The sequence below is a fragment of the Hylaeus volcanicus genome, chromosome 4 (assembly GCF_026283585.1).
Source record: "Hylaeus volcanicus isolate JK05 chromosome 4, UHH_iyHylVolc1.0_haploid, whole genome shotgun sequence".
Classification (NCBI taxonomy): Eukaryota; Metazoa; Arthropoda; class Insecta; order Hymenoptera; family Colletidae; genus Hylaeus; species Hylaeus volcanicus.
Genome location: NC_071979.1, coordinates 22,945,341 through 22,961,068, shown reverse-complemented (window position 1 = coordinate 22,961,068; position 15,728 = coordinate 22,945,341). Strand labels below are relative to the sequence as shown.

General features: G+C 42.9%; 1 protein-coding gene across 1 annotated transcript in view; it reads left to right on the top strand.

Annotated features, from left to right (window-relative positions):
- The window catches only part of LOC128875191 (cadherin-89D), a 45,959-nt gene that overhangs the window by 27,863 nt on the left and 2,368 nt on the right, over positions 1 to 15,728 (top strand). Inside the window, exons 10-21 of the mRNA XM_054120578.1 lie at positions 1,043 to 1,201; positions 2,049 to 2,226; positions 3,148 to 3,409; positions 5,358 to 5,661; positions 6,250 to 7,967; positions 9,252 to 9,464; positions 9,853 to 9,941; positions 10,010 to 10,093; positions 10,177 to 10,245; positions 10,586 to 10,789; positions 12,387 to 12,590; positions 15,018 to 15,182. Of these exons, the coding sequence (XP_053976553.1) occupies positions 1,043 to 1,201; positions 2,049 to 2,226; positions 3,148 to 3,409; positions 5,358 to 5,661; positions 6,250 to 7,967; positions 9,252 to 9,464; positions 9,853 to 9,941; positions 10,010 to 10,093; positions 10,177 to 10,245; positions 10,586 to 10,789; positions 12,387 to 12,590; positions 15,018 to 15,182 (3,649 nt within the window). The remainder of the gene's footprint in view (positions 1 to 1,042; positions 1,202 to 2,048; positions 2,227 to 3,147; positions 3,410 to 5,357; positions 5,662 to 6,249; positions 7,968 to 9,251; positions 9,465 to 9,852; positions 9,942 to 10,009; positions 10,094 to 10,176; positions 10,246 to 10,585; positions 10,790 to 12,386; positions 12,591 to 15,017; positions 15,183 to 15,728) is intronic.

Genomic DNA, 15,728 nt, shown 5'->3' with positions numbered 1-15,728 from the left:
TCGTCATATTTTTTTCAATATTTTTTTAGCGGAGTAGACTCTCACGTTTCGCAGTATAACAGATTTTATATGTTTGCACTTAGGATGTATTGACATAGTTTTATTGCTTAATTCCGGGTCACGCAGAACACTGCATGTGTAGTAATCCAATCTTGAGGTCACTCAAGGTCACTTGGCATACTGTGAATAATTCGAGGTACGATTTCTATCTGCGCTATGACAGCTGGTTTACATCACCCAGAGGCAAACGTATACATATACTTGCGCGTTTATGTGGAGAGTCGGGAGGTAATGCGGTATGGCAGCAGTACCTTTTCAGTGGCCTTGAACGGCTAATTAATTTTGCCTCGACTTTCATATTTTCTGAGCGATCGCTTTCTTTCTTTTTTTTTGCGAGCGTTGTTACGAAGTTCTTGATCGCATGGTACGTTTTGACGTGGTATAGCAGTTACAAGTACGTGATTATATTAACAAACGTTAGAGTATGAAATGATAAAACAGAGAACAATACAAGAAATATAGAGTTTAATAAAACGAGAAATATTTTTATATTTCCTCGTGAAGTGAAGACTTCCAATTAAATAATCTTATCGAATCGTCCTAGAATCGGTTGTCCTTGAACGAATCTATTCACGAAGTGACACATTTTGCTATCCTATATGTTATCCTTTACAACAAGCGAATGGCGAGACCCATTCGGAGAAAACGAAATACGCCTCCCGAGCTGTGGAAATCTATAACGCCGTATCTCTAAGTTATTCGGCGCGTGTAGCACAGATACTTTCCATACTTCGTCTGGAATTTTATCGCACCACCTGCTAGACAGAGAATTCTAAGATTCTCTTGCACCGAGTATTATCGTCGTGTATCTGGGGTGGAAGGAATTTTTCATCCCAATCGAAACGATTAGTATCGAATAATAATTTTAATTTTCTTTTTTCTGCTTCTATTTCTGCTTTATTTTTTTTTCTTCTGCTTTTATATACTTTCGAGGGCAGATAATTAAAAAGAAGAAACGTTCAATTTTCCGCACGTGTTACAGGGCCAGAGTCATTGGAACCAGATTTCGTCGGAGCTCCTTACGAATTCTGGGTCGGTGCCAATGTGCCAGTCGGCACTAGCGTCGGTCAAATTCGCCTAAACGACGCTGTAAAAACGAATGATTTGATATACGACCTTCTGCATGGCTACGAGGAAGGAGGTAAGTGTCCGGTGAAAGTTAAATAATTAAATCAACTTCAGTTTTTGTTGTACCATGGACTGATCTATCTCTTTCGACATTTAAATACGTGTTTCTTCCTTTTTATAATATTAATTTAATATCGTATTCACTGAAATACCAACTAATAACACTCACTTACGTTGCTTTCACTACGTTGTGCCCTCAAGAGTAAACCGATCCTGACGACTCACACGTTGTTCGTGTACAAACGTGGGGGTCATTCGAGTGATAGATTCCTATCCTTAATCAGCTTTAGGCGTTCAAGAATCCGTACGACCTTTCTTAAGCTCCCTTAAATTAATTTTCTCTCCGCTGGATTTCGCTGTCGAGTCACACCGCGATATTTATAGCAGCATCCACTTCTCCATTGGTTTTTACGCACTTGTCTCGCTCGATTGTCGATAACCCAAGCTCTCGTGCGAGAGGATGTAACATTAAAAGCGCAAAGGAATAGTGATATATTTTCGATTTTTTATGGTACTAAAGTTATTCGTCACTCTGTCAGATATCATTAAGTAAGGGGTTACTTGTTTTTATTTTATTCAGACTTTCCAGATCAAGATTGTAATAATACAGTGACTCGTCAGAGGATTAGGACCTAATCGTCTTGTTGCGTCTAAAAATTGTCTCGATCTCCTCCGGAGAACTCTAATCGATTCAGAGACTCCAGCAAAGTTTCTGTTAGGAGAATCACGCCTTATAGGATTTTGACGATCTCCCAAGTCAGCGCCTGAGTAGGCAACCCTAATTCCCGTGCATCAGTCGCGGGAATCCTCTTCCGTTCATGCTAATACGTAACACGTGCTGCATACATATGGAATTTCAGTTCCGTTCGCCGTGGAGGAGCGCTCGGGAACGATTACGGTCGTCGACGAGATAGAGCGGTTTGACCGGTCGACGTTCGACTTCGAGGCGGTCGTTACCGACGAGAGGGACCTGATGCTGATCACCAACGTCTCGATACACGTGGTAGACCCTAACGACGAGAGAGGCATCTTTACCAAGTAAGTACCACTCGGGGACGGGCTAAATTGTTATGTAATTGTAAGTGTTACCTAAGATACCTCTTCCCATCCGTTATTTGTTCGACAAGACTTGACATTAGGATTGGAATTTTGATTGTGGATAATGGACCTTTTTTTTCTTTTCCACAAATTTGTGATAATTGTAATCGTGTTTTGGGAGGAAAGAACGCAAATAAATTTGAAATCAGAATTCTCTGGGATTAGGATCAGAATTTTGATTGTTGAAGACGTGGACCATTTGTTTTTTGTTAAGAAATTTGTAATGATTCGAAACGTGGTTTTGGGGACCACAGATAAACTCGAAGCCAGAGTTCTCCAATATTAGGATTAGAATTTTGATCGTGGAAGACGTGAGTCATTTTTTTGTTCTCGAAAAATTTTTAATGATCGGAAACACGTTTTGGGGGTGAAAATATAAACTCGAAATCAGAGTTCTCTAGTCGTACTACATTTTATTCATTATTTCTATAGCCTCGTATTCTGATAAACAAGAGTAATGAATTAATATACCTACAGTGGTCTTATTTTTAATTAATTTGTCATTTTTGAAACTAAACGTCGAATGAATAAATTGTACATATAAAAAAGTTTCGACTTGTCAATTTCTATAAGGTGGTATTTGTTAAAAATTTCTCTGAGCCTGATTTTCGAGGATATATACGCCCTTAGCTGATAAAGGGTTAATGGTTGGAGAGTGTCGGTTTCGCTTCACGAGAATGGCGGTTGTAAAACCAATACCCTCGGGTAGTCGAGTTCGGCAAAGAGACACGCGATTATTACAGGGGTAATTGATACGTTCATTTCTCTACGCGAGCCGGAGAGCAAAGGCGTCGAAAGGTCAGGAGTCAACGGTCGTAGTTCTGTTTGCTTACCCGGAAACTCGATGGTCGTTGATTGCAGGGGAACGACCACCGCTCCTCTGGTCTTCCATGCCAAGGAAAACGTTCCTGGCACGTACATCGGACAAGTGCTTCCGCAAAATAGCACTGGCACCACCGCTACCGGCACCAGGTTTTTCATCGTCAATCAACAAGACGTCCCCGACATCTCCATCAGCGAGGACGGCGCTTTGTACGCGCCACGGGGTCTCGATCGCGAGACCAGGCAGAATTACAGCATCACCGTAATCGCAGAGAGCCCTCGTGGAGTGGGAGTTTTCCAAGTAAGTTGAGATTACAAGTTTCATCTGAAATTATAGCGGGTTATTTGTATTAAAGCAAATAAGGAGCAGTTGACGTACTCTAGAGTAGGATACTCTTTATGAATTTATTCTGAGGAAATTAATGCTAGGCTTCACTTTAACTTCCGTAGAATATTTATAAGTATCTCATAGAGTAAGGACATTATTTTCAAATTGTGTGTTTACGTCTCGAAAGTGGCGCTATAGGTTATTTTAAGATGTTGCATCGAGTTATCAGGGTGACCAGAACCTTAACGATGAAGATATGAAATTTTTGTACGGAAATAGTTGTTAAAATAACAAAATTCGAAAGACGCAAAAATTCTGAAAAAGAAGTCGAGCTCAAGAGACAAGACTCGAGGATGAATATACAACCGTATACATCCAATAAGCGTTATAGGGATTTCGAAATGAGTTGGTCTTTAAAAGGGAGTTCCTCGAAAATATTCTGAATTACAATAGCTCCTTATAGCTTCCTTGTAGGCGGGAAAGTAATTATAGCATCAGCGTAATTGCGAAGGGTCCCGGAGGGGTCGGAGTTTTCCAAGTAAGTTTTCCCTCGGTAATTAACCAGCGTCGAACGGTCTGTCGGTGGCCGTCTCGGTGGAAGGGACGTGGCTGTGCGCGACTGGAGTGCGTCGAACTCGTTAAAGGGCACTCCGGGGAATTTCTTTTCCGGGTTCAAAGGGGCGAGGAATTGATGGACTCCGTTTGCGTCTGAGAACGCGTCTCCGAGGGGTTGCGAATGCACTTTAGTCATCGTTTTAGCAAATACTCGCTCGGGGTATCGTGGAACTTTCCTCCAAGATGCATCGCTCGAGTGACGCTCCGATTTTGATGAAACTTGGTGCACGGATTACAGCCGCAACAACACGTTGAAAAAATACCAAACATGTTTTTTTCATTAACTACAATTTTTATGAAGAAGATAAAAGTGCATTTTATATTATATTTTTATATTACAATAGTAAATGGCGTTAGAGGCTGATTTTTATTAAACTTTGCACCCAGACGTAACCTGATCTCCGAAATAAAATATGTAATTAACTTAATTGGAAACTCTACGAATGAAAATTGTATTGTACCTATAAAAATGATAAAATTCATACAAATTGTGGTTGACAAAGTTATAGTTCCACAACACTATAATACCGTAATTCGAAAAAACACAGAGCAGTTCCTTATTTCATTTTTCGATTTCGACGAAAGCGTGGCCGGCTGCCATTTGGATATTAGTATCAGTAGAATGGATTCGTCGACAGGCCAGAGAGTTACTGCTGCTTGGATTCCTATCGCAGTTCAGTAAACTGCGCGAATTTTTTCCTCGTATAAATGTTGGCAGATTTGTTGACCAGTTGACAATAAGAGACAGAAGTGCTTCCTACGCGAATGTGTCCGATTTATTATGCGCGAAAATACGGTATCGGGCTACGATTTTGTTCCCATCAATTCTTTCCTCGATCTCGCTGTAAGTTGGTCCATCCGTCATGATCGAGCTACAAGTGTGTATTTCGAATCCTGCATGAGAATATGATGTATATACACTTCGATCCGCATAACTGAATTCGGATTTAACGGGGCGTTACTCTTACGATGATTTAAGGAGCAGAGAGAAATGCTGCTTCGAAAATTATAATATATTTTATATGTATAAGATGATACATGGGACGTAGTTTATTATTTTAATTAAGGTATAAATCAGTACCTTCGGATACATTCCTGTCGATATATGTATTAATTTACTAAATTCCTTTCATACGTATTAATTTAATAAATCCGATTCTGGCATTTACAGAGAAGAAATTACAATCGAATTCATCAAATTAACTAGTAAAAATAATTTATTGAATAAATTGAAAAATTAAAATAAGAAGAATTGAAACGTAGAAAAAGTAATAACTCGTTCTCTATAATTTACGTACCATTTCAGGTGACCGTGATAGTAATCGACGAAAACGATCATCCCCCGATGTTCACGTCGTCCTTATACGAGGGTCGAATCCTCGAGAACAGTCCGCCAGGCACGAAAGTGAACCTATCGAATCCAATCATGGCTACCGACAAAGACGAGGGCGCCAATCAGAACTTCGCCTTCAGTCTCCACGGTGCTGGCAGCGAGCTCTTCAGGATCCATCCGATCACTGGTTTAGTGTACTTCGAGGGAATCGATGACCGCACCCTGGACAGGGAGGCGAAAGCGAACTATAGCTTCAAACTTGTTGCTAAAGACAGTGGTGAGTTCGATGAAACTTTCAGGTCGAGTTCTCTTAAGACTAGGCGAAAGTTGTGCACCCTCGAATATATCCATCGTGTACGGAAGAATGCAGTTGGGAAGTTTCGCTGCGCACATGGCTGAAACTGTGAAACAATGTTCCGCGGTCGAGCGGGACCGTTGTCGATTTTCTGGCTTTGAATTCCAAGTAGGAATAATTGTAGCACCGACGAGCAGATGTCTTATTCGCAATTGAAATTCAAAGTATTCTCGGCATCGATAAAGCTTTAGACAAATTGGCTACTCGGCGTAGAGTATTATATTATATAGTATTCATAGAGTTATATTCGAAGAGGTAAATATTTTAAGCTATTACAATACATGCTGAATTACATAATTGTTAATTTTGACGAAGTAGTCTTGAATTTTAGTTCAGTGTAAAATTGTACCACCCTTAACATTTTTAATAACAAGACGTGTTATTCTTTTAATTTTCTTTTTCTCACAAAGCTTCGACTCTTACTCATTAAAAACTATAAAGCGTTCTAACTTAACATCTACAAAATTCCGCAACCAACTTCACCGATCAATTTTTCTCTCCATTTCACAGGAGGCCTAATGTCAGAATCAGACCTGAGGATAGCAGTGATGGATGCGAACGACAATCCCCCCGCGTTCATCCGGATGATCGTCCTGCCGGATCAGGGTGTCCACGTATCAAACGAGCCAGATTACGAGGCGCCCTTGGAGGGGAACGACGTGTTCGACATGGGGGATCCGTCGACCGGAAGTCAGCGACCCAGCAGCCGTCGTTCGCCTCTTCTTCTTGTGCCGGAAAACGCGACGATCGGAGCTCCGATAATACGACTCCTGGCGGAGGACAAGGACGAGGGAGCGAACGCTGCGATAACGTACAGCTTGGGGAACGAGACGACATCCGGCGAAGATGTTGGTTTGCGTCGTTTCGACACGACTAGTCGAAGGTACTTCCACCTTGATCCGAGGTCAGCTGAGATATCGGTAGCTAGAGGACTTCCTGCCGAGAGGAACATTCGTCTGTTCGTCGTGGCGAGGGATTCTGGCGGTCTATCTGACAACATCACCATCAGGATCCACATGGTGGACGTCAACGACCATCCACCCATCTTCGACAAGTCCTGGTACACCTTCGACGTCCCTGAAGGGACTTACTCTGGTTACGCAGTTGGCGCAGTGCGTGCCGTCGACGCCGACTTCGGGATGAACGCGAACGTCAGCTACGAGCTGACGTCTGGCAACGACAATCTGGACAACCCCGAAAACGCCAGAAGGACCTTCGACGTGGCCCCTCAGGAGGGTATAATCAGAGTCAGCGGAGTCCTCAATCGAGAAAGCGTGAGCGCCCATCGACTCCTCGTGACAGCCCGCGATAACGGCTCGCCCAGACTCAGCACCACCGTGGAGATCGAAGTGAACGTCCTGGACGTCAACGACAACCCACCGAGGTTCTACGGCTACGATGAAACCGAGACAGACGCTCAAGGAAACGTCCTGCCGGTGTACTTAGCGTCGGTCTTCGAGAATAGCTCGATGGGCAGCCAGGTGATCAAGGTCTTCGCCAACGACACGGACTTCACCGGAAACGGAAACGGTTTGATCCTCTTCGACCTGACCCACCTGGAGGAGCCTGAAAGGCAGTTCTTCGCTATCGACAGCAAGGAGGGTTTGATCACGACTATAGGTACTCTGGACTATGAAACCAAGAAGACCCATCGTCTCTTGGTCACTGCCAGTGACCTAGGGACACCTGTCAGCCTGACCTCTTCCGCTATCGTCCTTGTCACCGTCCTAAACGTGGACGACGATCAAGACGAAACTGAAAACGAAGTGCAGAGGGTTCCTGTCTTTCGTCATCGGTATTACGAGGTGGAAGTCGAGGAGAACGTCGACGTGCCGGTCGAGATAGCCCAGCTGGACCTTGTCGACGGCCACCAGAGCGATCATATTCGGTACAGTGTCGTGGCTGATGATTCGAGTGCCAGAGAACACTTCTCGATCGACCCCAGAAACGGCTCGCTGTTTCTGACGACGGAGGTGGACAGAGAGGTGAACGATCGATACGAGGCCAAGGTCAGAGTCGACAGGGTGAAGATTGGTCGCGGGATGCCCGTGATGATTTACCCAGTTGTCGGTGAAAGGCTGAATGGTCTAGCCCCGAACGAGGCCAGGGTCGTCGTCAGGGTGAAGGATGTCAACGACAATGCGCCCAGATTCAAGTCAAAGGGCCGACCCATCCTCGCCGCGGTACCCACCACTGCCCATTATGGGTATGAGGTCGTCAAAGTGGAAGTACGTATGCACGCGTGCATTGAGTGTGCCGTGTTCGAAAGTGTGCGCCGGAGACCTCGGAGAGCGGTCCAGGTTTAATTCATTTCGGTTCTAGTGTCCCCTTCTTATATACATATTTCCACTCCTTTCATCGTTACATCAGAAGCCGCTTCCTTACCCTCTTTCTCGTTCTTTCCTTGGTTTTTTTTTTATTCATCCCCATCCCCTTTCGCCCGCTGCGTGAGCGGCTCGAGGTTAGGCGACGTTCGTTCTAGCCTGACGCGAGCAATTCGCAGACGATTGGGATTGTTATGGAAATTTGTCGGGGAAAAATATCTTTGGGGAAGTATCGTACAAATCGACATTCCGGAGGCTGTTTTCTTTAACGTGGATGTATAGATAGTCGTTTTTTTTTTTTTGTTAGGGATTAGAGAAGAGATGGAGGTAACAGACGATTGTTGAGTTTGAAGGGAGGAATATTCCGATTAGATACTTTTTGACAATAAAAAGAAAACGAATTTTTGATTTGGGATTCTTGTAAAAATTGTCTAGTTGGTGGACGTTGCGATTTGGGTAATAAATGTCATAGGTGGAACGGAATGGTAGAAAATTGTGTTATTGCTGTTCGGGAAATTGTAGTTATTGCGTGGACATGGTGGAAGGTTATGATTTCCGCGTCTGTAAAGTGTCTTAAATGAAACGCGAACTGGAGCTATTATCTCGTATTTTCTCAACGGCGACCGATTGTCGCTTTGAAGGACCATGCGTCTGGCTACCAACTGCTAAAAGACATTTACCAAAGACCTCCTGCAGGGTTGAATTACGCTTCAACGGGAGTTGTATCCAAGATACTCAGTTACATAAATGATACTCATCTTTTTGTGACTTCTGGAACTTACGTTCCGAAGTAAGATGACTGCTCCACGATAGATCTCTTTTCCAGTACACTTATATTATCGATTCGATAATGATTGATTTCGTTTGCAGATGAACGATAATTGGCATAACTTCCAGCTTGAACGAAAATAACATTTATGATTATTGTATTAGTTTCTGAAAGCAGCGTACCTTTATTAAGACTCTATCGAGTGCAATGTCCACTTATTTCAACTTTATTTCTAAAATGGCAAACACTGATCCATCGATATTATTTATGAAGGCTGACTAGAAATTCGAAACGGTTGTCAACTAGTACGAGGAAAATGTTGAATAATGATAGCAAGAACACTGTGCACAGGTGTCGTAAAATAATGGATACAGATTTCTGATGAAAAGTGAATGATTGATGGAAATGAACATTCACAGGCGGAGGATCCAGACGAGGGTGCAAACGCCGAGATCCGCTACCAAATTCTTGGCCGAGAAGACGCCCCGCGATTCGCCATTGACCCACTTAGCGGTCAAGTACGATCCGTGGCGAGTTTTGGCCGTCACGCTGGACGCGTTTTCGGGTTCGACGTCAAGGCAACCGACAGACGGGGCGCCGATAACGGTCGTAGCAGCATCGCCAACGTCTTTGTAAGTCCCTAACCGCATTATGTCGCGTTTCATTTGACAATGTTAAGGAGGCACCTTCTATTTCTAAACAACGCTTATATTTTGGATTTTTTTTCGGATGACACAAAATGAATAAAACAAATATGTCATACATGTGTCCATAATGTGTATCTTGAAGAGTATTTCTGCCGATTTTCATCGGACTATGTCAATCAGTATGGAAAACATAAACGCTCTTGTAAGAGGCTATCCGTATTTCTGAGTCACAGTGTGGATGGAATTTCCCGGTGAAAATTGAATTTAATCGTAATTCATTTCTACTCGAATTTAAAGTAAAAATTGTCCCTTGCAAATGGGAATTAGTATAGCTTGTTTGTCCCTTCTGTTATCTATTGGTGTTTGCCCAAAGGTGTACGTGCTGGATGACCAAAAACAGGTCGTGATGGTCATCGGTCGAAGACCCATGGACATAGAGCCGCAACTCGAGAACATCACCGCGTAAGTATAACGTAGTCCAAGTTGAAATGAAAAATTCATTAAATAAATATTCCATTCGTATTAATTAGAGTGCTGCACAATGTGACGGGACTGGACGTTCGAGTGAGAAAGCTGGAGCCACACATTGAGAAGAATTTGATCGACGCCACGTCGTAAGCGATCCAAGCTCTATAAGATTTTCCAATTGTGCATGGAAATTCGATTTTACGATATAATAAATGTTCTTTGCTTTCAGTACTGACGTTTATCTTTACGCCATCGATCCTCACTTAAATGTCATGATTGACATGGATACCTTACACAAGTAAGTGGCCTAGTAATTACTTCAGAAAATGATTTCTCAGTAATGCCAGAAATTCATTGAGATCTAATTCCCATCCCATTCCATTCATACAAAATGGAATTAAAAATAGTCATTTATTTTACTTAATTCTCACTTAGTTAGTTCGGCTATTTAAAATCAAGAAACGTAGAACTTATCTTATGTGCTGGTTAACACCATTCAACGAGTAAAAATGAAATTCACCAGGAGTGTACAATAGGATAGATCATGATGATTAAAATAAGTCAGCGTATTGACCCGGACAGAAAAGTCAATCACGCTTTTAATTAATTCTCTGTGTATTTATAACTCACCCTTTCAGCGTGTTCCACAAAAAGAAGATGGAGATTAAGCGCGAATTGGACGAGTACGATATCCTGGACATCGCTGGCAGCGCCCCTCGAAGAGGTAGTCAACGTTACCTGTTATCCACTCTCGAAGTAGGCGTCGTGGTGCTTGGATGCGTCATCTTCGTGGGCGCCCTCGCCACCGCCCTGTGCATCACGTGTGTTCGTCGAAATAAACGGTATGAGACCCACGACTTTGCATGATTTGCATTACGTCTGATCTTTGTTTAACTTTGGAAACATTTTTCATATTCGACGAACAGGATAAATATTAACTCATAAGTAAACTCTGCTTACAAGGACTCTAACACTTCGGCGCTTTACTAGAAATTAGTTCCTAGTAAGTAGGCTCCTGCTTCTTTTGATACAACTTTTAATAAAACGCTCTGGATCACCTTGTACATGTATAGTAATTTCTTCTCTCGCATTAAGCCAAACAACGCGCTCTTGAAGTTTCGCTCATTAAAGTTCGGACCTGATTCATGAGTTTAATCCTCAACTGATTACAGTTTGTTCGAAACGATTCGCGCGGTTTTTTCGAACTTTTTTTTTCACAGGAAACTTTTCAATTTGTTACGATATTCTATATTCGAAGGGCGCCTTTCAAAAGAAATTTTAGACAATTTGAAACATGACAATCTCATGAAACTGAGATAAATGATTTTATTTAAATTATGCCAGCTATATTAGTCTGATATGGCTATCACTCTCTATAAAAAAAAAAAATTATATTGCAGAGAACTAAAGATTATCTGCTAGATCGAACTCAATGACAATTCAAATGAAATTATCATCGAGTTAAACGTTTATTATAACATAATCACGATTATGTAGAATCCTGGTATGTTTACACTGGCTGTCTTCCAGTGGGACCAATATTTATTCTATATATTATTAAAAAGGAGGCGATTGTTTATACAAAGATACATCGAAAATGTGGAATGGCGCTGTATCCTACTAGGCTTCGTTATCGAGAAAATTAATACAAAATATTCATGGAGTTACGTGTCTACGTAACTACCTACCTGGTTAAAGTGTCTGACCATTAGTCACGGTATCTACAGGCAACACTATTTGCCAGCATTGATCGCGTTATACTATTATTTGTTTCAATTGGTTTGAACTAGTTGGGAAGTAATAAGATCGACAGAAAGCGGACAATAACACGCCATTATCGACGTTTAGAAACACCAGTACAACTAGAATTAGCGTGCAATGGTCAGACACGGTAGCCAAGTCGTACACGATCGCACGTGTACCGTATTAACATACAAAATTAATTTTCTTTGGAACAACGACCCGTGTACAAAAATTTCATTCTACATTTTCGACCACCGTTTCCACAAAGAATTGCCTCGATTTTTGGTGTCACGATTTTGTATATACCCTGTGTACACGAACACTCCGAAGTCTCGTACGAGTCACAAGAGGTTCACTGTTCCTTCCCTAAACTACTTACTAATTTTCTATGTAAAAAAAGATAATCCTCTCATGACAAAGTGGTGAATTGAATATAAACAATCATCATTTGCATGCAAGAATAGAGAAATTAGATCCAATGGTTGCTTGGTGATTAATAACGATTAATAATTATTTAATTCTCATTTAAAATATGCTCAATCGGCTGACTCGGTAGTCGTAATATTAATGGTTCGTGGATTCGCGCAATAATTAATACTAGGATCGAATCGTCCGTAATCGAGGCTTCTACTAATTTTCGACGATCGCGGAGCGAGACGTCCGTTCTAAACGGAGTTCCTGAATTTCACCCGTTAGTCGCAAACGTCGGCAGAAAGCAATGTTCTCGACGACCAGCCCGATTGGATTCGCATTGGCAGATCCAGCGGGAACGCTGCAGAAACCGCCGCTTTTCCCGACCTTCGTCGACGGCCTTCACTACGACCCTGAGCCGTTCTGCACCGACATGTCGAGGCGACAGAGCATCTGCGAGCACGGAGCCAACTGTGGCCGCTATCACGCGTAAGTTCATCAATTGACATTACCGTTTTGTTTAGGACCCTCGCGATCCCTCATCGACGAACGCATTAACCATTCGTGTGCGTAGAGGCAGAATCACGTTTCTCGATGATCCGCCGAGACCTTGCGGTCTCGCGCTGGATACTGCCGCGATATCCCCCGCGTTATAGTTATTTAATAGCTATCTCAAATTTGTGCCAGCGATTAAGTAAATAATCGGTGGACACAAAGAGTTGAAAGAGGCGTGATCTATTCTTTTCATCTTATGGTAGAAACGTTTTCGAGATGTAATTCTGATCTTTTCTGGTATATGATTGCTTATTGTTGATACTGTTAAATATATGTGTAGGAGTCTAAACGAAAAATAACGTTTTTTGTTCTTATACATTTCGTGTTCTTATTTGACTCATTGTTGGGTATGGGAGGCGCGGATACTACACTCGGCTATCCTGAATTGACATTCATTCGCCCTCGAATGTCCGTTTTCTCGGGTTTCGCGTCTCAACAACAATGCGCGCCGCACCCTCTTTCGCGAGTGTACTCCCCTCTCTCTTTCTCTCTCGGGTTTTGCGTCTCAACAGCAGTGCGCGCCGCACCCTCTTTCGCGAGTGTACTCCCCTCTCTCTTTCTGGAACGTTGTTCTCTCTCGACGCCTCATTGTTGCCCGCTCCACCGTCCTTCGCGTGGCATTGTTGTTCATCGTGACTCATCGTCACTGGCCGGTCCTCTTCGGTGTAGTTGCCGCTGTAACCCCCCATCCCGGACGAGCCCCCATATGTAGGAGTCTAAACGAAAAATAAGGCACGGGGATTCGAAGCCACGATCCTCGGATCCACGGTCGACCGCTTTACCTACGCGACCAATCCCGTAGCCTACGTTTCGTGTTCTTATTTGACTCTTTATTGTTGGGTATGGGAGGCGCGGACACTACATATGTAACTTTTATTTTCATATTTCCAAGTATTAATAATATATATATAAATGTTATTCTCATATTTTTGAGAGAATAGCTGCGGTAGAATTGAAAGTGGAGGACTTTACAGTGAATAGTAAATTAATTGAGATTGGTCAAAGAGATGAAATAATCAAAATTGTTGTTTGAGAAAGCAGTAGTCTGACTGTGAAGTGCACGCAGAGTCGTAATAACAAATTAATCGCTGGAAAATATTGTTCTAAAGTATGTGCGACGGTGGCTTCGGTGATTCGAGTACTGTAAGTAGTATTCCCGCGTTTATGGTCAGACAGTGTTCGCAAGAGGTGAACTCGGCCTACACGAAATCTTGAATTCTTTAATCTTCAAATTGTTGTTCCACTCATTTTCGAAATGGTAGCAATTCAATTAACTTTTATCATTATTTGCCACATTATTAATTAAAATTCAGATCAGAAATTTAATTTTACAACCAAAGCAGAATTTTACAATTCAAGATTCTCAGTTTACCAGCAATTCTGAAATTTTCTGAAATTTTCTGAAAAACGGATGGTGTTCTAAAGTTTCTGAATATTCCCCGCATTTCAATATTATTCACTCTTACACGTACGTCGAAAACAACGACGACCGATAAATTCCGCGAGAAATCGAACGACCTTCCTCGTGGAGCGTATTTCGTTGTGAGCACAATCGCGCATTGTTGCCGACCTTCCAGTCGTTCGGTGCTCGTCCCGTATCCAAGAATATCAGCGAACGCTAGTGATGGGACCAATTCAGTGACATAATCATCAATACCGATTGGTATCGATTCCCAAGCATTTCGACGAGGCATCGAACGTGTACCAAAACAAATAATCATTGGAATCGGAGGGATGCCCATGAGCCGATCAGTGAAATACACATTAATATCGATAGGTATAAATTCTCAGCTCGTAGTTGGGCTCCTCTCATGCCTCGCGTGCTGTGATCAGTACTCATGGAATTCTCAGTTGCCAAACTCGGAACTTTTGTTTCCTTAAGAAGAGAATTGGTAGAGTGACTAGAGGAGTCGCGTAAATTTTGATATACTTGCAACTCTAATTCGCTATAACCCTCCTCGAGTTAATTCTTCCACTTGCTAGAGGTCAGTAAACAGCTTCAGAAGCAGCAAGTACACAAAACCATTCACTTACCCTCGATGCCTCCACTGCCTTCGTTCTCGAAGACGCCAACAAGCGGATGCCAAATTTAATACAATCGATACATGTCGACGCAACAAGATTCGTGACGTCAACGCTAGCGTCCAAACACGTCTCAGTCCCATCGCTAGGGAACGCGAGGTACGCGGGCCGATTCGCCGTGGCAGCCGAGGAATTAAATAAAACCGCGACAGAAGGGAATGCATTTATTATGAAAGCATTCCCTCGACCGGCGAGGTCGGTCAGCAATATACCAAATATTGTATCAGGGAATTTCCATATCTTTCGCGATGTCGATGCTAGAGCTGGGGGTGGTTGCAGGACGGGCGGCAGTAGTAAGCACGCAGGGAGGACGACAGGGACCCCGAAAGGCCTCGAGGCATCCGCGACGTCCTTGCATTCCAGCGGTCAGGATTCTGGGATCGTGGCGCGCGCCTCCTGCCACTGCAGTCACTCGTCGAGCCCCTCCAGCGGCGAGAGCAGCAAGTAAGTCGAATTACTTACGGAGCTATTCGTGCTATCTAAATTGAAAAGAGTTCGGGCCAGATCGATCGGCCATTCTTCGCCCCCGACCGGGACAGGAGCGCGGGATTCCCACGCGAGCCGGTCAGAGTTTCAATGAGAATACCACGGGGATCCCAGCTAGAGTTCGACATCTCCGAACACGCGGGAATCTCGAAACCCTGGACGGGACACCCTTGGTTTCCTCAGCTGAGACGAGATTCACGAGGGGGATCTTCAAATTCAAGTTCCAGATTGATCATTGAAAAACATCGAGTCCGTGAGACTCTGTAACACGTCTTTCTTTTAATCTTACTCCTTCTTTTCTGTGTATCAAGCTCTATTCTATACTTGGCAAATAACTCATCTATCTACAATTCGCACGAAATTTTATACCTCTCCTCCGAGAATGTTTGGAGACTGTAACTTACTGGCTCTTCTATCTAAAAAAAGAAAAAAAGAAACTTCTACAATATTGACACCTAGCGAAAGAGATGCATATTTCTGTATACAATATTTTCCACCCTGTCT